The following is a 23421-nucleotide window of genomic DNA, read 5'->3' as shown; positions in this document are numbered from 1 at the left end:
CTTTATCCTCCTTGATTAACAATAAAACAAATAATTCACTGAATAATCAATTAGAATAAATGATTATGCTCGCGAAACACCAAAGATTGTCTGAAATTTGTGTGCTATTGCAAAATTAAGCTACAGCATGAGATTACATGAAGGAAATTTGTATTGTTTTTGAATAATACATTCTATTCCATAAAACACAAGGGCCACATTTATTCACTGCCCTGTAGTAAGCATTTTGCATTTTTTTTTTCTAGATTACATTTTACAGATGATTCTGTAAGTTTATAGCATTTATGGGTGGATTTTTTTTTATCAATTCCTCTTGGCAAAATGATGGGTTCTTCATATCTTTTGGTTTTTATTTGTGAGTTGCTTTCTTGAGTTCAAACTGGTGACATTCAATTAGATTGAGGTTTGGTGCTTGAAATGATCAGTTGGGAACATTTATTTTGTGCTTAGTTAACTGCTTCAGAGTAGATTTGGATGAATACCTCAGATCATTGTCCTGCTTGTCTACTTTCAGACAAGTTTCAACTTTTTGGCAGAGGTAGCTAGATTTATTCAGATGTAGTTAGGCAAAGTCAAGGTGCTTCTTTTGTAACTTGCCTTTGAATAGTAGAATAATGCAGTTGAATCAGGCCCATAAATCCTGTTGTCAAAGGTTCCACTTGACCACTTGGTATTAAATTCACTCCAGGCATTTGTCATGGCGGGATGAAATGTTATAAGCATATGAAATGCTATTCGATCACCCCTTCAAAAACACTTAGACACACAGACACATACACACACATCCTATTTTCTAGCTTTCTCTTCTCTACTTGAACTATTACCATTATAAAAAAGGAAAAAAACACTGGTGCACACAAATACTTATTTACTTCTTGGGATTACCCTGCACAGTATTATTGTACTTACATTACAATGAAGAAATAAAAATTAAACAACAAAACAATAACTGTAGTAATGACATTTTTCATAGTCCCATATTCTGATCAATTGTTCCTCCTCATCCATCACATTGTACTGTGCTAATTCTGCATGTGCAAATTATAGATCATAATTTGTCCTGCACTTCAATTCTACACATTCTACTTCTCAGGTACGAAGGGTAACTTTGGCTAAAAGTCAAGAAATACATTACGAAGCTAAATCAATAATGTTTCAGATTCATCAGATTCGCCGAAGGGTTTAATGTTTTAATCTCAGGGGTTAGCTAACACTTAACCTCTTGTGGATCCGGATGGTAGTAACACCGTTCAAAAGCTGTTGCCCAACTGCAATAGCGCGCTGGACGACCTACATGTTGCCTATCTGACAATGAATAATCAACGACACTCTTTCTGCTAGGCGGCCTGACGCTTCATTAGCCAATCGCGGGCGAGCGGCGCTGTTAACACGCCGAATGTGGGCAGGATTAAAGGTGTGTCCTCCCGAACGTGCGCGATGACATCACTGTCCGCTGACACAAGCCTTGTTTTGGAGGAAGTGAGAGGAGAAAAGAGAAAGAGAAACATACCGCACAGAAGAAGACCCTGCGGATAGCGCAGAGAAACGGTTCATATTCACTTTTTTTACTGCGGAAACACGGCAGCACAATCCATTTGCGGTCGAGAAAAGAAGAAGGCAGAAAAGAAACGCAGTGTACACTGCTAGCTGTCTAGCTATCGGTCCGCCGTGCAAGGCAGGAAAAAATTGAATTTATCATTTCTGTACTTTCTACGATAAATAATCAAACGGTGCTGAGACAGTGACTGAAGATTACAGATATAATTGCCGTTTACACTGAAACATTCTTCCAGAACTGCTGGAATTGTAAGGTAAGTTTTGATAACAGTATTGACATGGATAGGCTACATACCGAAGTAGAGGGTAGACTTGGTAGCAAGATGAACAGATGCCTCTTGCTAGCCAGTTTAAATAATGAGGGTGCGAATCTGTCGATCGGCCTGTTTGTAGACTGGATGTGCACACTAGCTATCCTAACTACAACGGGCTCCGGTCATTTAATCGCAGACTGGGGCTAATGCGGCTGGTAGCTAGCCCACTGTGGTTAGCTTGCTGCATGTATCGTTATGGGTTAGCTAACTAGCTGACTACAACCTGACTTTCAGAAATGGCTAGGCCGAAGTCAGCGAGATTGGCTCAGTTACCTCCATAACTAGGCCCACAGTACGCAATCATTGTTCTTAATTATGTAGTAAAAAATGAATGGTGTTAAGATTCGGTTTTTTTGGTCAGCAATATTTTTGCAACTCGTCCTTTTTACAGAGCTAGCTAACTAGCTAGCAAAGAGGTCACAGGAACGTAGCAACCGTTAGCTAGCTTAGCTACGTGAGCTAGCTATCTAGTTGACTAGGCTAGCTACTGCCTCTCAACCTAATATGGCTCTAATATTTGCGTGCCAAAACGGTAGTAAACTAGCTAGCTAACAAACTTAGAATGTACTAAACTAGCTGTGTATTACACGGCCTTACCTAGCTCAACTGAATAAAATTAATGCTACCTAGCATTACAACTACCTAGCTACAAAACAAGGTTGAGCTAAAGTTTTTAACATGATGTATACCTTGCGAGGTTCCTTGACGTCAGTTTACTAGTTGATCGACGTAATCTCATTAACATCTAACCAGATATCTTGTTCAATATTAATGAATACCACTGGTAGATGTCTAGCGTTGTCGGCTGTATTTTTAGTCTAGATAAGTAATGTTAGGTGCTGTATGTATTTCTTGTAAAGCGCAAGTCACTTTTTTAAGCATGCTAAGTGTAACATCTTCAAGTACAGTGTAAATGCAGTCATCGCAGGACTGTGAGCGTATCAAGTGTTGTCTACCAGCAGTCATAACAAAAGGTGGCAAAAGTTAATCAGGCAGTTAGATTGATTCAGTGTAAGAAACTCTTTTGCCCATGTGATCCGACTTTCCCGAATGTCATGGGTTGCAGATTAGGGAAATATGGATACGGCCAGCAGAGGAAATTGCACTAATACTGTGAGACACTCATTGCTGAGAGAGCAAATCACTGCGATTGGGACAAGTATTTCGCGCAATGTTTTTTTTTTTAAATGTAATAATTTTAAAAAATTTTGTTTGTAATGGGGTTGTGAATGTTAGCAGTGATGCGCAGTTATATTACTGAGTTAGCCAGACACGTAGATCACAACCAGTGAGCCTTCGAGGTTTCACTCAACTCAAGATTTTAGTGGCCTAATTGGAGGGGCGAAAGTTCTGAGCTCAATGACAACCCAGCAGTAAATTTAACTTCAACACAGGAGTTCTGAAGTTCAGAAATCCTGCAGAGTCATCCTGCTGGTTTAGCAGTGTCGTGGGGCATGATGTTTTTACGCTTGGTTGGTAATGTATATCTGTCCCCTGTTGCAGGGATACCAGTTGGACATTGAGGAATGTGCTTCAGACATGCTCCTCCTACTCGGTAGCAAGGCAGATTGAGTGTTGTACAAGACAGACCAGGAGAGTGTTTCATTAGGTGTAATATATTTGTGTTATGTGTACATGTGTTAAAGTGATTTTAAATCAGTGATCACCAACTGGGGGGGGTCAAAGACTCAAAATGAATATGAATCTGAATGTCCTTCTGGAATATGGTGATCTGCCCCCGAAACAGCTTGATGCTGTTTCCTGTCCTACAGTTAAGAAAATGCATACTCTGCGACACATGCTCACACAAGATTCTTAAATATTCTGTAGTAGAAAAAAAAGAGAAAGAAAAATGACACAGAACACGTGGGGAGAGCGTGACCTTTGCTGCAGCTGCACATATCAAACTATTGGGGGGGACTAAGAAGAAAGAACTAACAAGATGCACATTGTTGAGCCCCCTCCCCCCTCAGTCCAGCCTCTGAGTAGCTGTGACCTCAGAGAGCAGGGTGCCATGAGTTACAACTGTAGAGTTTAGGTGTGACCTCACCTTTGAAAAAGTTTTTTTGGGATGGTGGGGGGGGGGTCAGAACACCACACAAGGCCTATCCCTGTGTATGCTGCAGTGGTGAAGTGTGCTCCTGTGTGCAGTCAAGGAGCTTTTAGCCTCATTCCTAAGTGGAGGGGGTGTTTCTCTCTGCGAAGTCCAGAGGTGTTTTTTTCTGTAGTCACGTCTTGCTTGTTTCCTTTTTAAAAATAACTTTTCTGATGGTGCTGTTGCAGTGAATTGTGGCACTAGCCGTAGTTTCATCACAGACCCTTTACCTGTCTCCTGAGATTGAGTTGTGTGTCGGGTCCTATGAGTGAATGTAGCGAAGGGCAAGAGCAGTCACCCCACCTGACCTCGAACCCGGGTCTACGGGGTGCCAGACCTGGTAGGGTGACTGCTTTCGCCCTTCGCTAAAGTGAAGATAATTGCTCCTTTGAGCTTCCGATAAGCTGCAAGTGGATATCAAGCAGTCTTGACGTTTTTGCTGATTCCTGGTCTGTGAGCCATGAGGGACTGCCAACAGTCAATGGAAAATAAGCATTCAGTGTGAAAGAAAAAGCAGCAGTTTTCACTAAGCTGTGAGTGTTTCCTGTACGAAGTTCAGCCACAGTACTCTTGCTTGTGATATTTAAAAATAATAGTGCGTTCTGGGCTTTTAGTTAGGTGTGATTTCCCACCCCCCTCCCCCAGCTTGGTTAGGAGTGATCACTTGAGAAGTGAGGGGAAATTACTGAGGCGTAATCATTGCCCTCAGCTTTGGTGAGAGGTTTTCGTAGAGTGATTTTTCTCTGTGAATTGATGGGTGAATGTGTGTGTTCCTGTTTCTTAGTGAGGGGTAATTGCTGCCCTGTGATTTGCGCAGAGGTGATCACTGGGTCAGTAAAGGGCAATCATTGACCTGTGATTTAGTGAGGGTTGTACCCCTCAGCAGCTTGCACCCATCCATCCATCCATCAAACGTGCCTCTTGTATGCATCATTCTGCCTCTCCTATCCTACACTGGCATCAACACATATTCAGCCGTGGGGTAGATTAGGGGGGTGGACCTGTGGAATGCGTAATTCAGGGAATTTAACTGAACAGATTAGGTCCCAGTGCCATTAATAATGGCGCTGTTTTTCTTTAAGAATGTAGTTGTGTGTTACACACCCTGGCTTTTGAGTACAAATGTCAACAGACCTTAAAGCTGAGCTAGCAGTCTGATGGGTCATGCAGACACCTGTATTTTGGACACACATTAAGTTGTTAGATTTATTAACAAGAAACTGGCATCATCTGTTTAAATGCAGTCTCGCTATGATGCTCTTTGCGTGCATGTGAGTGTGTGTGTGTGTTTGTTAAGGGCCCCCCTTAAGGGGGGTGGTTGGTTCAGCAATATTCATACATCAGAGGGATTTCAGTTTTTTCACAATTAACTTATTGACATTGATATCATTGGCCCCACACTCCACTGTTACTGCAGGAGATGGTGAGAGAGAGGAAGTGAAGTGTGTGACCAGTGAGTTTGGAGGTGGATCAGGTTGGCTTGCCCTCATTGAGAAGGTGGCTGTTCTCGCTGTTACAGCTTTGTGAGTGGCTATCATGCCCTATGTCTAAGATCATGAAGGAGTCATGGTTGTTAGCCGTCACTCAGACCTGGCTGACAAGCAGCAGAAACTTCTTTGTTGCGTTCAGTCACTGTACAGTAAGCTTATACTGAAGACAAGTTTCCTCACGTGCTTCAGCAAAGCTCTCACAAGCTGCTCATCGAACCATTTCCCTCTGCTGCTTGCTTGCAGTGAGTCAGGAGGATCAACAGACTGCAGCAAAAATGTTGACATATTTGGAAATTCTGTGGCTTGGACAGCTTTCACTTTGTTGAAGGCACTATTAGCTTCTGAGGACTGCAGTGACGGGAGACAGACCTGTTACGCCTTTAGTTTAGTGCTTTTGATTTTCAGGGGCTTTGAACGTGAGCGGTAGAAGGTAGAAGCATCTTTGTTTTGTAGGCTCTTGCAAAGCTTCACTAGTAGATCACCGACAATGGGTTTGTGGGCTTATATGTAAATCCTGTGATTTTATGCAGTGTGTATTTATTCATGGATTTTGCAGGATGGCATGGATTGCATGGTTGCTGTAACCTCTGGGCTTCAGTCTCTGAAAAGGCTCTTGTGGGGAGAGAATAAGTGTCACAGAGAGAGTGAGGGGAAACTTAGAGATGGAAGGAGCAGAATTAATTTTCTCATGGTGTATTATTACCAAGGAGGAGGGATCTTTCGACACTGGGTGACACAAAGCCTTATTATGCAGACTGGTGGGCTGACTTCTGTTGTCTTCATTGAATGACTTAAGATTTATAGAGCATGCACTTCCTAGTATTTTTCACCCAAAGACAAGAGTACCATAATGCAGTTCCTTTTTCCGCTGTTTGTGTGGCTTGAGTTGTTTGGTTGTGTGGCTTGGGTTGTTTTGTGGAACTGACCCTTTTTCTTCCTGTCTGTCTGTCTGTCTGTCTTTCACAGACTTCATGTGCTGTCAGTCTTTCACTATCACTGTGTCATCCTGCTTTTTCTCTCTCTCTCTCTGTCTCTCTCACACGTTCTCTCACCTCTACATCTCTGTATCTCTCTCTTTAATTCTCTGCCTTATTGCTCTGGTGCCTCAGGACTGGTACCTTAATATAAACCAGTGCAGTGATCTGTTACGTGTCAGCAGTTGCTGATTTGCATCATTTAAACATTTTATTAGCTTTGTATGTCACCTGTCCCTAAATAGCATTATTACTTGTCTTCCGTGTTAATGAGTGATTTTTGCTGGGTTTGAAAATAAATAGTGGTATTCCATTATTGCCAAATGTGTCTTCCACATTGCCCCTATCATCGGCGTGCTGCCTCCACCCAGCTGTCCTGTCTAGCTAGGTTGTGTTTCTGTCTTGTTGCTTGGCAGTTTCTACCCTGGGCAGGTAGAAGCCAAGTCAGTACACACCTGTCCTGGCGTAGCTTGAGCTAATTAGATTTGGCACAGACACACAGTGGGACTATGGCAGCTATCGTAAATGACTTGTCGTGGGTCAACTTTGGTTTGGGCAACATGGTAGTGTTTCTGTTCCTGCTGCAGTCAGCCCCACCGTCACAGTTCAGTGATGTGTTTTGCACAGTACTCTGCAGTGTTGAAAGGGGCTGGAGTAGGTGGTGATGCTTGTTGTTGTTTGTGCACAGCTTTTGGAATGGGACACACTGTACAAACTCTCGCAGCTCCACTGCTTGTCCTGGGTATTTAAATAACTTGTTGCTGCAGGTCGGTGGCAGTGGACCAATTGTTTCTCCGGAATAGGGCGGCCTTACTGTGACTCCTCCCCAGCTGGACAAGGGGCTATTGGCTGATTGACAGACTGGCAGAGAGTAAAGGTGGGAGTGTTAAGGTCTGAGAGAGACATGAAGAACAGCTGTGCTGTGAGGTGCACACCACACTGTGCTGTGTCTTTGTGAAAGATGAAATTTTGTGTTTTTGCTGTGAACATAAAATGTCTGTGTGTGAGCCAGCATGTTTGTAGTTGTTAATTCGAGTGTATACGTGCGTGCGTGTGTCACATTTACGTGTGCACGTGAGTCTACGTGTGTGTTAATGTATGTGTTTTATGTCTGAGTGAGTGTGAGTGTGACGTTTGCGTGTTCACGGATGTCTGTGTCAGCGTGAGTGTACGCGTGTCTCTGAGTGAATCTGTGTGTGCGCGCGCACCAGTGTGCGCTGTGGTCCTCGTGACTCCATCAGCAGCTGAGAGAACACATGATCCATGTGAGGGTGTGCAACAGTGTACAGAGAGTAGCTCAGTGTAGTCCGTTGCACACATTCCTCTTCAAGCCTCAGGAGGGGTGAAAAAATTTCTCTCTCTCCTCCCCTCCTCTGTGAATTTGGTCTTCTCCCTGGGTCCTTAATTCACTCCCTCTAGGAGTGTATTAGGGCTGCCCCAGGCGGACGTGGTGCTGAGGGAGCCTGACAGCTCGTGGCTCGCAGTGCAGTGACTTCCTGTGTTGAGCTGATGCTTGTTTATCAGTAGTGCCTACTCCTGGTCCTGGAAACCCGTGTTCCTGCAGGTTTCTGAGCTTCCTTTCAACCAGCAGCTCATGGGCCCCAGGGTCCACAGGTGATACAAGGTCCCATACAATCGGTTGGCTCCAGTGACGATACTAGGACCTGTGCGGGAACAAAGAGCAGGCATGCAGGTCATTGGCGGGCATTGCCTTTTGCTGGTAGTTTGTGGAATAAACCGTCTGTATGCACTGTGGGAATTCCCTGAGTTTCCCAGGCAGAGACATTACCATCACAGGCACACCTGTGAACCACTCCAAAGTGGCACAGAGGGACAAGGCGGTCCCTTTTTAGGGTTTCGCTTGAGACATGTGATGAGAGGTACGAAGGTGAAAGGAAACAGGATCAGAGCTCTGTGCATCTGTTTGCCATCCAGTCCCACAATTTTCTCAACCCTCTTTGGAACCCAGAGCAAAACCCTGCTCCTGATCCTTGTGCCAATGATGTCTGAAGATGCATCTGTGCTGGTGGGCTTATTGCAGCTATGCATGGTTTCCACTACAAAACATTAGCCCCTTTACTTTATATTGTTGGAAAGGTCTTGTATTTTTGCACTGGGAAAACTATGCAGTCGCATTTCTTTTACTTTCTGTATTCTAAAAATCTACGTTTTTGGAAATGATCCCCCTAGGAACAGTGTTGACAGCATGCTCAATGCCCACCCCACCACACCTTTTTGTAAGACTGATGGACAAAAAGCTGGTCACTGTACATCCAGCCAATCACATGGGTTTTGTGCTCCCACAGAGCCACCCTCAGGTGCCTCTTAAGGCGGTCTGATGCGGATCCATTAACACAGCAGTTCCTGCAGCCTTGCCCATTTCAGACAGAGAGTGTCAGGTGGGGTGTGATTAATGAGCCTGTTAATCTCGCAGCGTGTTGCAGAAGCACGGGCTAACAGCTGTGAGAGTGGCGGGTGCTGACACGCTGTCCCTCTTCCCTCCTCAGCCGTGAAGAGATGACGTCCAGGAAGAAAGTGCTGCTCAAAGTCATCATCCTAGGAGACTCGGGGTGAGTTCCTTACTTTTTCATCCTATCTTTTTTTTTTTCTTCTTTTTTTTTCCCCCTGTGATCTTAAATGCCAGACATCTCTGTTCTTACAGTGTCACTTGGCATTGCTGGAAAGTTTTCATGAAAGCACATCATTAAGTCATTGTGTAGGTTTGCAATGTAAGGTTTGGCAACATCCATTTTCTTAAAAATGTCAAATGTACAAAATAAATATATCCTGTAGGAAGACATACAGATATTCAGTCTGCATCAAGGGTGAATTTCATTTTCTCCTTTCCCATGCATTAAAAATACTACTCATTAAGTGGTTGTGTGTCTGAGCCGAACACTAGAGTTAGGGTGAAACGGCAGAAGGGGAAAGCCAACACATAGTGATTCTGCCTGCACCTGTCCTGGCTGCAGGGGGAGAGACTGTATTCACTCTGGAGGGAATAGTGAAAGCTGGATAAAGGGGAAAAGGCCACCTAATTGCAGGTACAAACAATGGAAACACTCACTGCATGTATGGTGAACGGCTTTCAGCACTGAATGTTTCCAAATATGATTGTGACATCCCAGCTGAAAGAATTTAATCTTTTTGTTTTTTTTATTTGTTTTCATTTCTTTTGGACAATGGATTTTCTGTGTGAGTTGAGTTAGCCACAGCCCTTATTGACTATTGTTAAGTGGAGAATTAAATGAATTGTTTCTGGCATTGAAAAAAATCAGTATGTTTAAACGATTTGTGATTGTTACAAATGAGATTTCTGTCTGATGAATTCTGGGGACACAACACACAGGCAGTACAAAGGACAACTGCTGGGGTCCTGCTTTTCCCAGCCTCTTGGCTGCATCCCAATCCACATTTTTGCTCACTTGCACTTCCCTCTAATGGCGCCAAGTCAAAGGTATCCCAGTTCCCCAAAGGAACTTCCACTTGCTGAAAGAGATACCTGAGGGCGAGTGTATAAGCCTGTACCCTTCACATTTGGTGTGGCATCTGAGGACCAACTTCACTCAGTAATCCCAGGGGTCACGGTTGCACAGACTGCTCTTTCAGATTTTATGAGAGTCCAATTAAACTGCAGTCAGATACTGAATTTTTCTGTATGAATGAACATTTCTCACACACAGTCACAAAACAGTGGTAACATTGGACCAAATAATTCCAGTGTATTTTAATTAGAAGACAGATGTAAATGCAAAGTTGTTTGTCAGTTTCATTTATTCATTTGCCAGAGCGATGTATAAAAACCTTTCAGGTGGATTTCAAGACAAACTAGTCTGAATCAGTTATCAGTAGTTGGCAAATCGACATGTCATACTAATCAGTAACTTTTTTTGCAACAAAGCCCTTGTAGATAGCCCTCTGTGTAGATATCTACAGTGTAGATAGCCCTCTGAGGTCAATTAGAAACAAAGTAACATTTCAGTTGTTACATTGCCACCCTAAAACTGTAAGATTATGCTCTGTACCTTTTGTATTGGTATGTTGCATCTAGTGTCACTTCCTGCAGATAAGTTTACTTTTACCTCTATACTGTCCCTATGTTTCAAACAGTGCTTATTAATGATGAGAAAGATCAGTGTGGGAGAGGACATGATTTAGGAAATCAAAAATTATGTTATGAGCCACAGCGCTTAAATGCTATCAGGGTGTTTCTCATTTCCCAAATAACACCCTTCCCTTTCCTTTTCAAGTATGTACATATGGGAGGTCACATGAAGTATGGACACGCTCTCCCACTTGCAGATTGGGACACAGCCTTAGTCTCACTCTCCCTCTCTCCCTGCAGCAATGGCTGCATCCCAGTTCGCATTTTTGTTCACTTGGCCTAAGCACTTCCCCTCAGAATCGTGCCAAGTCACATGGTCAAGGGTATCTCAATCCACAAAAAGAATTTTCACTTGCCCTAGATTGCAAGTTTCAAGAAAGTGTGTGTGTTGGTACCCATCACCTTTGTGTATATTGGATATCCCAGGATCCATTTCATCCAGTATCCTAGGATGTGCATTTGCGCAGGCCTCTTTTTGTAAAATTCACGAAAACTCCATTAGATTGCAGCAACACAGATGGTGTCGCATTTTACTGTATGAATGAACATTCTGAACTGTCACGAAACATCTTGCTTTCTGTGGCACTCTGCCCCCACACTTCTCCTTCTCTCCCTCTCACCCCCTCTCTTTTTCCCTCTCCTCCAGTAATTTGAATGGGTGTGCTGTCAGCGTGCTTACAGTAAGATGATGATGCGTGGGGCCACTATCAGTTGTTGGTGATGCAGAAAGCGTTTATGAAGCTTTTTTATTCTTGCTTATCCACTCGAGAGTGATTTACATAAAGTGATAATATGACTACTATAGATTACGAGACTGTGTCACATTGGTGCAGGTCCCTTGCTCATCTCTTCCTATCCTGCCCTGTTTTCTCTTCTCAGTTTCTCCTTTCTCGTCTGTCTAACCATATTTATTTTCATCAGTAAAGTTAGTAAATTACACAGTTTAGAGGATACTCTTTTGCTCTGAATTGAAGCACAATGAAGTGATGCTCAGAAAACTGGAATGTCATAACCATCATCTTCTCCCCTTGGGTTCTTCCTCTCCTCCCTCTCCCCTCATCTGTCTGTCTCTCTCTCTCTCTCTCTGCAGAGTTGGGAAGACTTCTCTGATGAACCAGTATGTGAATAAAAAGTTTAGTAACCAGTACAAAGCCACAATAGGAGCCGATTTCCTGACGAAAGAGGTGATGGTGGACGACAGACTCGTAACGATGCAGGTACTTTGCAAATGGAGGTGAAAGGCTCCGTCCACACATTCGGCAGGCAGAATGCTCTACCCACGGTGGTGGAACACTCCTGCCTGTACTGGTTATATCACTGTCACAGTGGTTGCTATGCAGTCAGGACCCAGAATGGGACTATTTGGTCCCCAGGGAGGACCAGTTAGCAAATGTATTGTCATTCAGCATCATATTACCTGTATTTTGTGTAGCAAATGTTGATTTGGGTTTTCACACATGCGCTGAAGATCCCTTGATCAGCAGCATAAGGGAGTGTAAGGCAGATGTCTCAGTAGCATCGAGGTCTGGGGTTTCCTGGCAGTGGCTCTGTCTTCATATTCAGATAGTACAGCTGGTCCTTGTGTTGCTCACTCTGTTTTCTGCTTTTACCATTTCCCCACTCATCCCTTTTCTCTGTAACTCTCCTCTTCTTTTGAAACCCCTTCTTCAACATGAACACTTTCTTTTCGGTATCAGTTATTGCATCCAACAATCAAATGGTGTGAACAGTATACGTGAAGAATGAAGGTAATTAAACATGCCCCCCCCCCCCCCCTTCTCTGATCTGCCACACCCCCAACCCACCTCTGCACACATACATGTACCTATGACCTACTCAGATCTGGGACACAGCTGGACAGGAGCGTTTCCAGTCCTTGGGTGTGGCGTTCTACCGAGGGGCAGACTGCTGCGTGCTTGTATTCGACGTGACTGCACCTAACACTTTCAAGACCCTGGACAGTTGGAGGGATGAGTTCCTGATCCAAGCCAGCCCCCGTGACCCAGAGAACTTCCCCTTTGTGGTGCTCGGCAACAAGATTGACCTGGAGAACAGACAGGTGAGTGCACCCTAACTGCAGCAAGAGGAACCATCTTCGGGGTGGGGCTATTGATACCCAGGAGTTTCTCTGTCATTTTTCCCAAAACTGAAACAGTTCCCTTGCAGTAGGTGCAAGTGTAGTACTATTGCTCCAGACCATATTCATGCAACACATGTATTTTCAGGGCAGGTCTGTAGATTAGTCTAATTGAGACAACTAATGGATTCATCCAACTTGGCAGCAAAAGACAATTCAACCAAATGTGTTGGTTGTTGCCTGATAGATCTGTCTGGGCAGGAAACTAAGCAAAAAGTCTTGCCTTTTAGGTGACGACCAAGCGAGCGCAGGCTTGGTGTCAGAGCAAGAACAACATCCCGTACTTCGAGACCAGCGCCAAGGAGGCCATCAATGTGGAGCAGGCCTTCCAGACCATCGCCCGCAATGCTCTGAAGCAGGTAAAGGTGCACATAGCACCAGACTGGGTGTAGAGGAGGAGGAGGGCACAGAATGGGCAGAGTGGGGGGGGGGGGGGGAGGTTGAGGGGGAGTAGGAGTAGGGTAGGGTTTTGGGTGGGGTCAGGGTGAGAAATGGAGATGAGGTGGAAGAGATGCCAAGTTTGTGAAGTTTGAAGATTTGAGATGTTACTTTATTCCAACAGTGGAATATTCTTCCATTGATAGCCACCCCTTGAACATGTCACTACAAGTTGTAAGTTTGATAAAGGGGCATTGTCTCTTATCTTTCAGTAAGGCCACTGAAGCTATTCTTTAATCTTGTGCTTAGGAGACGGAGGTGGAGCTGTACAACGAATTCCCGGAGCCCATCAAACTGGACAGAAACGAGCGAGCTAAGCCGTCAGCAGAGACCTGCAGTTGCTGAAGGGCCAGGACCCCCAGGGACCCCCTCTGTCCTTTCTGATCCTATCTGGCCTTCTGAAAACTCCCCGTCCCCTGCCCAAAGCATCACTGGCCTTCACAAGTACTTTATTGTGGTAGTAGTGAGAGCAAGCTTCTTCTCACAAGACACACCCCACCACACACACACACATTTGCAAGAATGCATATGCGCATACACACACATGCAAGCATGCATGTACACAGACCTGTTATAGTACATGAATTCAAAGCCCAAAAAGCACTAGGAAAGGAATCACAGAATGTACTCCTGACAGTTTTTAAAATAATATTTCTCCCTTTAACATCACAGAGCTTCACCCCTCCCCGCATTCACCTTCAAGTACCTTGTAGGATTTAAACTCCATCCTCCCTTCACATAAACCCATGCACACACACATGCACACACACACGCACCCCTCCCCCTTGTAACAATTAGTGAGGCTTCTAGGTTTCATCGTTCACTTCCAGTGTAAAAGTGTTTGTTAAGGCTGATGAGTTACTGATATCATTGTGCAAAAGGAGCTTGTGTGGGCTTCAGTTTACGTTACTCCAATTTACAAGATCATTTGTAAATTTACTTGATGGTTCCGAAAAATGAATAATTGCACTTGTCTGTTTTAACTAGCTTGAGTAAAATTACAAGCCAATCATGAGAGTATTGATAAATTTTCTTTGCACTTTGTTATCTCGTACATTTATTTAAAATCCTTTAAAAGAAAAACCCTTGTTTTGGGAACTGCAACTGAACTTCCACATGAATTCAATGCTTCACCAGCTCTGCACAGCTCCACACTGCCCTCTACCAGCCAGTGTGAGAGCTACAGCCAGGATCACCACTCCTCCTCCTCGTCCTTCCCTCCCCTCAACCTTCCTCCAGCAGCAGATGATGGAGACCCGTCTCCAGCACACCAAAGTGTCCTCACCTCCTCTAGCTGTCATTCTGCTGATAAACCTGGAACCGAAGGGAAATTAATGAAACGCAGATGAAAACAATAATAGGATAAGTGGGGCGGGGAAACTGAAGAGCAATGTTCTGATTGTTCATAGAATTATTAATACTACTTACCACTACTGCTGTTGCTAGTACTACTCTGTCTTGTTTGTTCTCTCTACCATGTGGCAAGACTGTATAATTACAGATCTCTCACAATTTGTTACTCCATCTGTCTGCATTGAAGGCCAACTGTGTGTCTGTCTGTCTGTCTATTCCTGCTCTCTCGGTCTCTGCCAGTAGCTCAGGTTGGCAAAGATTTTGTTAATAAGTGCTTGATATTACTTTTAACCGATCTGAATCTTTTACAGTTTGTTCATGTACTGTTATTATGTTTAGAAGTTGAATAACGGGAAAAACAAACACAAGTAAGGTAACAGCAAAACAAAAGATTGGGGGGAAGAGTACAGACTTATTAGGATGCATCATGATATTAATTAAATGCACAGCCAATTACATTGTGTAAAGAAATGTATTTGGGTTTCAAAGTAATAATAAAAATGGTCTTGAATAAAATTGCTTCGGAAAAGTGTGTTTCCTTAAGAGAAGGGGTGTGGTGAAAGTATATTATAATTTCACTACCCACAGACTTATTACAGTGCTCTATTAAATAACAGGTAGTTGAAGTGGTTAAATGATCACACGACAAAGAATGAGCACGGAGAACTTAGGTAAAAAGAGAAATGTTCTGTAGAATAGCCGTTGATGAGTACAAGTGTGGGTGATGGCAACTGAATATACCGATATGAATTGACATTGACCTAATGTTGTTAAGAGCATATGTACATAGTCATGAACGTCTGCAGACCGTACTGAACGACAATATGTGTTTTATACACTTTTTCGGCCGATAAGAAAGACTTTAAGTTTTAAGAATAATATTGTGGCCGCTAGCAAGTCAGTTGCTCCCGAATGAAAAGTGTCGTCAATGTATCTCGCTCTTAAAAGATCTCTCAAATGTTCACCGACCTAAGAAATTATCGGTGAGAGCCCAAAAATATATTACAATTGGATGTGTTTTTAGATCTTCCCTTCCTTCATTCACATCTTCTAAATTTAATGTTTTACCTTAGATCTGTTTAAGTAGCATACCAGTTCTGCCCTCGCTGCGTGGATGTGTCTATCCAAATATCTCACTTCCGTGTATATCGTCTTTGATATCAAAAACATTTGCGCTGTAATTAAATGCTATTACATTTTTTAAATTTTTCAAATATGTAGTATTTTAAATTTCTATACATAGCATTATACGATCGCGTCGAAACCCTCTCCTATACTAACAGGCTGTAAGCCAAGTAAAAGTGACTTAATTTAGGTGGTAGTTAATGCCGGATGGGTTCTATATTGGTAATTGGTGAAATGAGATGGGGTGGGGTGCTTTGAGCTCCATGGATTGAAGGTAGCCAATTTCAAATACTGCCTCTGCAAACAAAAGTACAGCACGTTGGAAATCAGCCTATTGTAAATGCGTCAGATTAATTTCTGGACAGTGCCGAGGACAACTCTAAATTAAGAATACACTCTACTCGGATTATTTTAACGGGTTTAAATACAAACTACAATTAGTTTTGTTTTGGAACTTAGTATATGGGGCCCTTCAAATCAGACAATCATAGCTGGTTGCACTCAGTTAGCTCAGCTTTACAAATTCAATCTATCGCACCTTGTTACATATTTCTACCCTACCAATCATGCTTCCGAAATGAGTTTTCAGATTCGGGGAAGGAGGCGGGGGAAATATTTTGAACCAAGGTGTGACGGGGAGCAGAAAACAATCTGGCTGTCAACATGCTGCATGCTGCCACGCGAGGGCGTCTGTTGTGTTATTTAAAGTAAATTAAACTTTGAATATCTAAGTATCCAGACTTTCCACAGACACCAGCTTTGTATGATTTCGTTAAGGGGACACTCCTTTACCGCTACATGCATAGTGATGGATCAGGTTTTCTGAAGTGTCCCAAATATTCGCTTACGAAGTGAGTGCCCCTATCCTAACTTATGCAGTGAACCCGGGGTGGGCAGTTTACTTTATCCACTTTCTCAGGCATTTTAGCCCTGATCGTTTTTTCCTCCCATTCTTACACAGGGGATAAACATTACTACATGTCTGTTGATTTTCAGTGGCTATAAGACGTTCTGTAGTAAAGAAAACACCGTCAAAACGAACCTCAAAAAGCACAACCTGGCACGCACCGTGGCAGTCACTGTTATTGTTCCCAAACAGGTCCGCGTGTGTTTTATATAGTCACGTCGTTGCAGCAAGTGTGCGGAGTTCTCGTACACTGTATGCTGCAGAGCGGAGAGTGAGAATCAATCCGTGCTTGTTGCCGGCTGTTGTCGAAGATCAAAATACTTTTAAGTAATAACCATGGCCACCGAAGTCCAAGAAACTGCACCAGTCTCAGCCTCGGAGGAGGCTCCTGCTGCTGCGCCCAAGAAGAAAGCAGCGGCCAGTAAGAAAGCCAAGCCGGCTGCTGCTGAGGCTGGTACCCCAGCTAAAAAGAAGAAAAACAAGAAGAAGAAGAACCAGCCAGGAAAATACAGCATGCTGGTGATTGACACCATCCGTAAGCTGGGTGAAAGAAATGGTTCGTCTCTGGCAAAGATTTATAATGAAAGCAAGAAGGTCAGCTGGTTCGATCAACAGAATGGACGTACGTACCTTCGCTACTCCATCAAGGCACTCTTGCTGAATGATTCGCTCATCCAGGTGAAGGGCACCGGGGCGAACGGCTCCTTCAAGCTAAACAAAAAGAAGTTTGAGAAATCGTCGGACAAGAAGGGCTCGTCCAAGGCGGCAAAGGGCTCAGCCGCTGCGACCAAGAAGGACAAAAAGCCAGCGGATAAGAAAGCGAAGGCGAAAGTGACACCCAAAAAGAAGAAGCCGTCGAAACCGACCACTGGAGCAGCCAAAAAGGCGGCCAAACCCAAAAAGGCAGCCAAAAAGCCAGCCACCGCGACCAAGAAGGTTAAGAAGCCGAAAAAGGCCAGCAAGCCATCCGTGCCAAAATTGCCAAAAGCCAAGAGTGCGAAAGCGTCCAGAGGGGCAAAATGAGAAACTCCTCAAGTGGACTGGCGAGCTACAGACTTTGCTAAACACGAGATGCTATATCTTTTTGGAGCTATCGATAGATTTCTCGTCTTCTTAATGGACCATATTTTAGTTGTTAATCGGAGATAGCTGTAAATGCCTTTTGGTTTTGCATTTGATGTTTTATGCCTTAAAGGTAAATATGCTTGTTTTGAACATTTGCTTTTATATCGTATGTTTCGGAAAAATGGAAGGTGGTTTGGGGAGGGGGTGAAGATTAAGTTAACATGATGCATAGCTACTCATGTGGAATATGTTTAATTTGTACGACTGTCTAATTTTCGATCTGTGTTTTAACTGCACTGCGTAATGATTTTGGAAGAGTTGTTTTGATTTGATATGTGGGCAACGCCCCCTGGATGCTCGCCCTGTGTAACCGTTGAGTGATCCAGGTGGGAGGGACCAGAGAAAGTTAAACCATGCAGCCGCCATAAAGAAACAAAAGGAAATGTTTTTGTATGCTACAATGCAATTTCTCCCACCGCCGAAAACATTTTTTTTGTTTTTTTTGTTGTTGGTTACATTTCTCAAATAAATGTCGTATGAATATGTCAACAGTGATTTCCTGTTTCAATACCAATACAAGTCTACATTGCAGTACATAATACTTTCATTATGAATTAACAGAAGCCTTTATCCTGGACGACGTATAAAATATGACATGACACTATGTTAAAACACATTGACAGCTGTGCGTCTTACAATCGATACATATTTGAAATGAATTAATGAATTTGTCTTCATACGTTTTGGTATATCCACCAGCAAATCTAAATTGGCTTGTTAAACTTCACTTGCATTTTATTACAATTAAACTGTTGCAGATTTACTAATTCACAAAAGCATGCAAACGCGAAAGTGGTAGCGGGAGGGGGCGTGATCTTACTTGATGGGACCGTATTCTATAAAGTAGCCTATGCTGTCGATGGAAGCAGCGTTTGTTATATGACATGACACTAATTTAAATCACAAAAGCGACATCACGTAGGGTTGGAGGAGGGAAGGGGCAAAACCATCGAAAGCAAAAACTTGAATAGTCCAGGTCATAATGGGGAGCTAATAGGAATAAATGTGAGTGGTAATATTTTGCTCAACAACTCATTTAGTGTTAAATTAAACGCAAGTTTATCTGCGGAGATTATTTAAATTACAATCAATGGAAATATATTTACGACCACAATGGAAAATGCATCACCCTCGAGTTTTGAGCACATATCACATCACCTTGGCAGATTAAGACCGTTTAGCCAACAGCGTAACGATCATGTTGAGAAACTGATACCATAATTTTGTCAAGGATTTTGTCACCGGCGAACTCTTACATTTCGTTGATGGATCCCTACTGACAGAAATGATTACATGTCTATCAAAAAAGAACCTTTCCAAACGTTATCAGCAGGAGCTCAACCTGAGACATCTCAATGGCGAATTTTCTACTGAGCTATACCCTATATATATAGGCCTATGCTACTTGTGTTTTACACATATATGTCAACCCCTTCGGATGCCCACCTGTACCACCCTCTGAAAACATCCATAAAATCCACAGAAAATCCTTAGGATCTATAAATCGCAACAAAATGAATTAGATATTAACATTTTATTAATGAATCAACAATGTTTCCACGTAAACTTATAAGCGGCACTACAGCACTAAATAACCGACTTCAATCAGTGTTTGAAGTTGTCTACTACACTAGGATCATGTCACACGATGGGTCATCTCCGCAGTCTGTAGTTTGCAGACACTGCAGCAGTAGCTGAATGTCCTTAATTTGACAAGATAGATCATGGGTGCTCCTGATTGTACCCATAGGCAGCCCTTTTTGCCATCTGGAGCTGCCTGTCAGCACATTGCGCACGCTCGGAAGTCGAACGAAGTCTCATTACAATGTGATATACCAATCCTATGTTTACAAACATTGTGGCGCGTGAGCACCAGCTGGTGGCAGAAAGCCACCAGGTAGTAACCAGTACCAGCAGAAAATTGACCATTCTCGACAGTGTCTTTTATTGTGTTATCATCATGTAATCTTACATTTTGTCATTTCTACATGTTCTTTAAGGTTTGTACATTAAATAATATCTGCCTAGAGTAACGATTCTGTGCGCCTACAATTTAAAAAAAATGTAAAGGTAACGTGTCCGATTCGGGGAAAACCATATGATTCTATGGGGAAACAGTAGGCTAGTAATGTTACTTAGCGTTAGCAGCAAGGGAGCAGTTTAGCCACATATCAACAGATCCCCAGAAATAGTAATAGCGAAGAGCTGTGCTGTCAGGTGTAACATTAATAAGAAACGAAATCCCAATATGCAAGTTTTATGTCAGGCTAGAGACAGTCAATAAGTTAATTTACCTCGAAACTAGCCAAGATGGTCGGTGACTGTTAAGTGCTGGCTGACACATATGCATTCGGTCAGCTATCTTTATGGGGGAAAACCTGTGTTAAAATAAATCTCTATAAAGTTACTCATGTGATCATGTTGGTGGGAATATATTAGTAGTATGTGACTGCTACAATGCATATTTGCACGTAAGTCTACAGGAGCCAAAGCCACTTTCTGCCACCAGCCGAAAGTCGACACGGAAGAATTGGTGTATTGTGCGACACTTAAGGAAGCAAGCATCCGGTTGTTGTTCTTTATTTACCGTAGTGTGTGATCGTGTGCTCATGCGTTATTTTATCGTCATCGAAACGAATGGCATGCAATAAATTTTGAACCAAGTTTTTAAAAAATACTTCGTATAATTTTATGTATACGTCAGTAAGCAATGTAAATCGGGGAAAATCCGTATAATTTACGGATATTCCGCATAGGTTGTATATTTGCATATTGTTGTACTAAGCTATTCCCCCCCCCCCCCCCCCCCCCCCCCACCTATTTGAAAATACCCCGTTCTCCATCATGTCATTGATAAACTTCAAGCTGAAAAGCTACTGTAAAGGAAAGGAAAAGGAACCAGGAGGTGAACATGGGGCTCGTTGGAGAACATTCAGCTGCTCAGCTTTTAAAGTACATGCAGATTGTAAACTAGTGTTTATGGAAAGAGCAACACTGAGCTACACTCTATTTTAGAGTCTGTTTAGTTGCGAGCTGTACCTCCCTTTACAATCTATTTATTTGTGATGGCAATCTCCTGGAATTATTTCCTTTACAATCATTGTCAAATGCTCTACCACTGAGCTATACCCCCATTCCCACATACAGGTGTAGACAATGGTTTCCTGAAATTGTATGAGGTTCCATGTGCTTTTTTGATCGTGTCAGTTGCATAAAGCTAGTGCATGTGGAAAGGGCACCAGACGATCAAACTGGAAACTAAGCACTACCACTGAGCTATATTCTCCTTTACAGTCTGTTTATTTGTGATGGCAATCTCCTGGAATTATTTCAGGTGCTTCATTATTTATGGAAGGCATTCACAAGTGATAGAGGAACATTTCAAAAGGGGGCACCAGGAGTTGAACCTGGGACCTCTTGATCTGCAGTCAAATGCTCTACCACTGAGCTATACCCCCATTCCCACATACAGGTGTAGACAATGGTTTCCTGAAATTGTATGAGGTTCCATGTGCTTTATTGATCTTGTCAGTTGCATAAAACTAGTGCTTCTGGAAAGGGCACCAGACAATCAAACTGGAAACTAAGCACTAACACTGAGCTGTACCTCCCTTTACAATCTATTTATTTGTGATGGCAATCTCCTGGAATTATTTCAGGTGCTTCATTATTTATGGAAGGCATTCACAAGTGATAGAGGAACATTTCAAAAGGGGGCACCAGGAGTTGAACCTGGGACCTCTTGATCTGCAGTCAAATGCTCTACCACTGAGCTATACCCCCATTCCCACATACAGGTGTAGACAATGGTTTCCTGAAATTGTATGAGGTTCCATGTGCTTTATTGATCATGTCAGTTGCATAAAACTAGTGCTTCTGGAAAGGGCACCAGACAATCAAACTGGAACCGATGCACTACCACTGAGCTGTACCTCCCTTTACAATCTATTTATTTGTGATGGCAATCCCCTGGAATTATTTCAGGTACCTGATTATTTATTGAAGGCATTCACAAGTGATAGAGGAACATTTCAAAAGGGGGCACCAGGAGTTGAACCTGGGACCTCTTGATCTGCAGTCAAATGCTCTACCACTGAGCTATACCCCCATTCCCGCATACAGGTGTAGACAATGGTTTCCTGAAATTGTATGAGGTTCCATGTGCTTTATTGATCTTGTTGGCTACATAAGGTTAGTGCTTCTGGAAAAAGCACCAGACAATCAAACTGGAACCGATGCACTACCACTGAGCTGTACCTCCCTTTACAGTCTGTTTATTTGTGATGGCAATCTCCTGGAATTATTTCAGATACTTCTGACTTATTGAAGGCATTCACAAGTGATAGAGGAACATTTCAAAAGGGGGCACCAGGAGTTGAACTTGGGACCTCTTGATCTGCAGTCAAATGCTCTACCACTGAGCTATACCCCCATTCCTGCATACAGGTGTAGACAATGGTTTCCTGAAATTGTATGAGGTTCCATGTGCTTTATTGATCTTGTTGGCTACATAAGGTTAGTGCTTCTGGAAAAAGCACCAGACAGTCAAACTGGAACCGATGCACTACCACTGAGCTGTACCTCCCTTTACAGTCTGTTTATTTGTGATGGCAATCTCCTGGAATTATTTCAGGTACCTGATTATTTATGGAAGGCATTCACAAGTGATAGAGGAACATTTCAAAAGGGGGCACCAGGAGTTGAACCTGGGACCTCTTGATCTGCAGTCAAATGCTCTACCACTGAGCTATACCCCCATTCCCACATACAGGTGTAGACAATGGTTTCCTGAAATTGTATGAGGTTCCATGTGCTTTATTGATCATGTCAGTTGCATAAAACTAGTGCTTCTGGAAAGGGCACCAGACAATCCAACTGGAAACTAAGCACTACCACTGAGCTGTACCTCCCTTTACAATCTATTTATTTGTGATGGCAATCCCCTGGAATTATTTCAGGTACCTGATTATTTATTGAAGGCATTCACAAGTGATAGAGGAACATTTCAAAAGGGGGCACCAGGAGTTGAACCTGGGACCTCTTGATCTGCAGTCAAATGCTCTACCACTGAGCTATACCCCCATTCCCGCATACAGGTGTAGACAATGGTTTCCTGAAATTGTATGAGGTTCCATGTGCTTTATTGATCTTGTTGGCTACATAAGGTTAGTGCTTCTGGAAAAATCACCAGACAATCAAACTGGAACCGATGCACTACCACTGAGCTGTACCTCCCTTTACAGTCTGTTTATTTGTGATGGCAATCTCCTGGAATTATTTCAGGTACCTGATTATTTATTGAAGGCATTCACAAGTGATAGAGGAACATTTCAAAAGGGGGCACCAGGAGTTGAACCTGGGACCTCTTGATCTGCAGTCAAATGCTCTACCACTGAGCTATACCCCCATTCCCACATACAAGCGTAGACAATGGTTTCCTGAAATTGTATGAGGTTCCATGTGCTTTATTGATCTTGTTGGCTACATAAGGTTAGTGCTTCTGGAAAAAGCACCAGACGATCAAACTGGAAACTAAGCACTACCACTGAGCTATATTCTCCTTTACAATCTATTTATTTGTGATGGCAATCCCCTGGAATTATTTCAGGTACCTGATTATTTATTGAAGGCATTCACAAGTGATAGAGGAACATTTCAAAAGGGGGCACCAGGAGTTGAACCTGGGACCTCTTGATCTGCAGTCAAATGCTCTACCACTGAGCTATACCCCCATTCCCGCATACAAGTGTAGACAAGGTTTCCTGAAATTGTATGAGGTTCCGTGTGCTTTATTGATCTTG

General features: G+C 43.0%; 2 protein-coding genes and 8 non-coding genes across 10 annotated transcripts; 2 read left to right on the top strand and 8 right to left on the bottom strand.

Moving 5' to 3' along the window:
* The first annotated feature begins 1466 nt into the window (after window positions 1–1466).
* Window positions 1467–14578, top strand: rab7a (RAB7a, member RAS oncogene family). The gene is made up of 6 exons (XM_036531726.1): window positions 1467–1811; window positions 8938–9000; window positions 11626–11752; window positions 12376–12594; window positions 12903–13031; window positions 13360–14578. The coding sequence occupies exons 2-6, from the start codon at window positions 8948–8950 to the stop codon at window positions 13453–13455; spliced, it is 624 nt and encodes a 207-aa protein (XP_036387619.1). The 5' UTR covers window positions 1467–1811; window positions 8938–8947; the 3' UTR covers window positions 13456–14578.
* A 2165-nt stretch (window positions 14579–16743) lies between these two features.
* Window positions 16744–18109, top strand: LOC118779537 (histone H1.10-like). Its single transcript, XM_036531691.1, has one exon. The coding sequence runs from the start codon at window positions 16832–16834 to the stop codon at window positions 17516–17518; it is 687 nt and encodes a 228-aa protein (XP_036387584.1). The 5' UTR covers window positions 16744–16831; the 3' UTR covers window positions 17519–18109.
* Window positions 18110–21006: 2897 nt separating this feature from the next.
* On the bottom strand, window positions 21007–21078 carry trnac-gca. Its single transcript has one exon. It is a non-coding gene; the product is annotated as a tRNA-Cys (tRNA).
* A 253-nt stretch (window positions 21079–21331) lies between these two features.
* Window positions 21332–21403, bottom strand: trnac-gca. Its single transcript has one exon. It is a non-coding gene; the product is annotated as a tRNA-Cys (tRNA).
* Window positions 21404–21656: 253 nt separating this feature from the next.
* trnac-gca lies at window positions 21657–21728 on the bottom strand. The gene has a single exon. It is a non-coding gene; the product is annotated as a tRNA-Cys (tRNA).
* A 252-nt stretch (window positions 21729–21980) lies between these two features.
* trnac-gca lies at window positions 21981–22052 on the bottom strand. Its single transcript has one exon. It is a non-coding gene; the product is annotated as a tRNA-Cys (tRNA).
* A 253-nt stretch (window positions 22053–22305) lies between these two features.
* trnac-gca lies at window positions 22306–22377 on the bottom strand. The gene has a single exon. It is a non-coding gene; the product is annotated as a tRNA-Cys (tRNA).
* A 253-nt stretch (window positions 22378–22630) lies between these two features.
* On the bottom strand, window positions 22631–22702 carry trnac-gca. The gene has a single exon. It is a non-coding gene; the product is annotated as a tRNA-Cys (tRNA).
* A 253-nt stretch (window positions 22703–22955) lies between these two features.
* Window positions 22956–23027, bottom strand: trnac-gca. Its single transcript has one exon. It is a non-coding gene; the product is annotated as a tRNA-Cys (tRNA).
* A 253-nt stretch (window positions 23028–23280) lies between these two features.
* Window positions 23281–23352, bottom strand: trnac-gca. Its single transcript has one exon. It is a non-coding gene; the product is annotated as a tRNA-Cys (tRNA).
* Between the last annotated feature and the right edge of the window lie 69 nt (window positions 23353–23421).

The sequence above is a fragment of the Megalops cyprinoides genome, chromosome 6, assembly GCF_013368585.1.
Source record: "Megalops cyprinoides isolate fMegCyp1 chromosome 6, fMegCyp1.pri, whole genome shotgun sequence".
NCBI lineage: Eukaryota > Metazoa > Chordata > Actinopteri > Elopiformes > Megalopidae > Megalops > Megalops cyprinoides.
This window is presented reverse-complemented; position numbering and strand designations above follow the sequence as displayed.

Coding starts and splice junctions, on each gene's coding strand:
- LOC118779537 (XM_036531691.1), top strand. CDS start 16,832: ATGGCCACCGAAGTCCAAGAAACTGCACCAGTCTCAGCCTCGGAGGAG.
- rab7a (XM_036531726.1), top strand. CDS start 8,948: ATGACGTCCAGGAAGAAAGTGCTGCTCAAAGTCATCATCCTAGGAGAC. Junction 9,001..11,625: donor ATCATCCTAGGAGACTCGGG/GTGAGTTCCTTA, acceptor CTCTCTCTGCAG/AGTTGGGAAGACTTCTCTGA. Junction 12,595..12,902: donor TTGACCTGGAGAACAGACAG/GTGAGTGCACCC, acceptor CTTGCCTTTTAG/GTGACGACCAAGCGAGCGCA.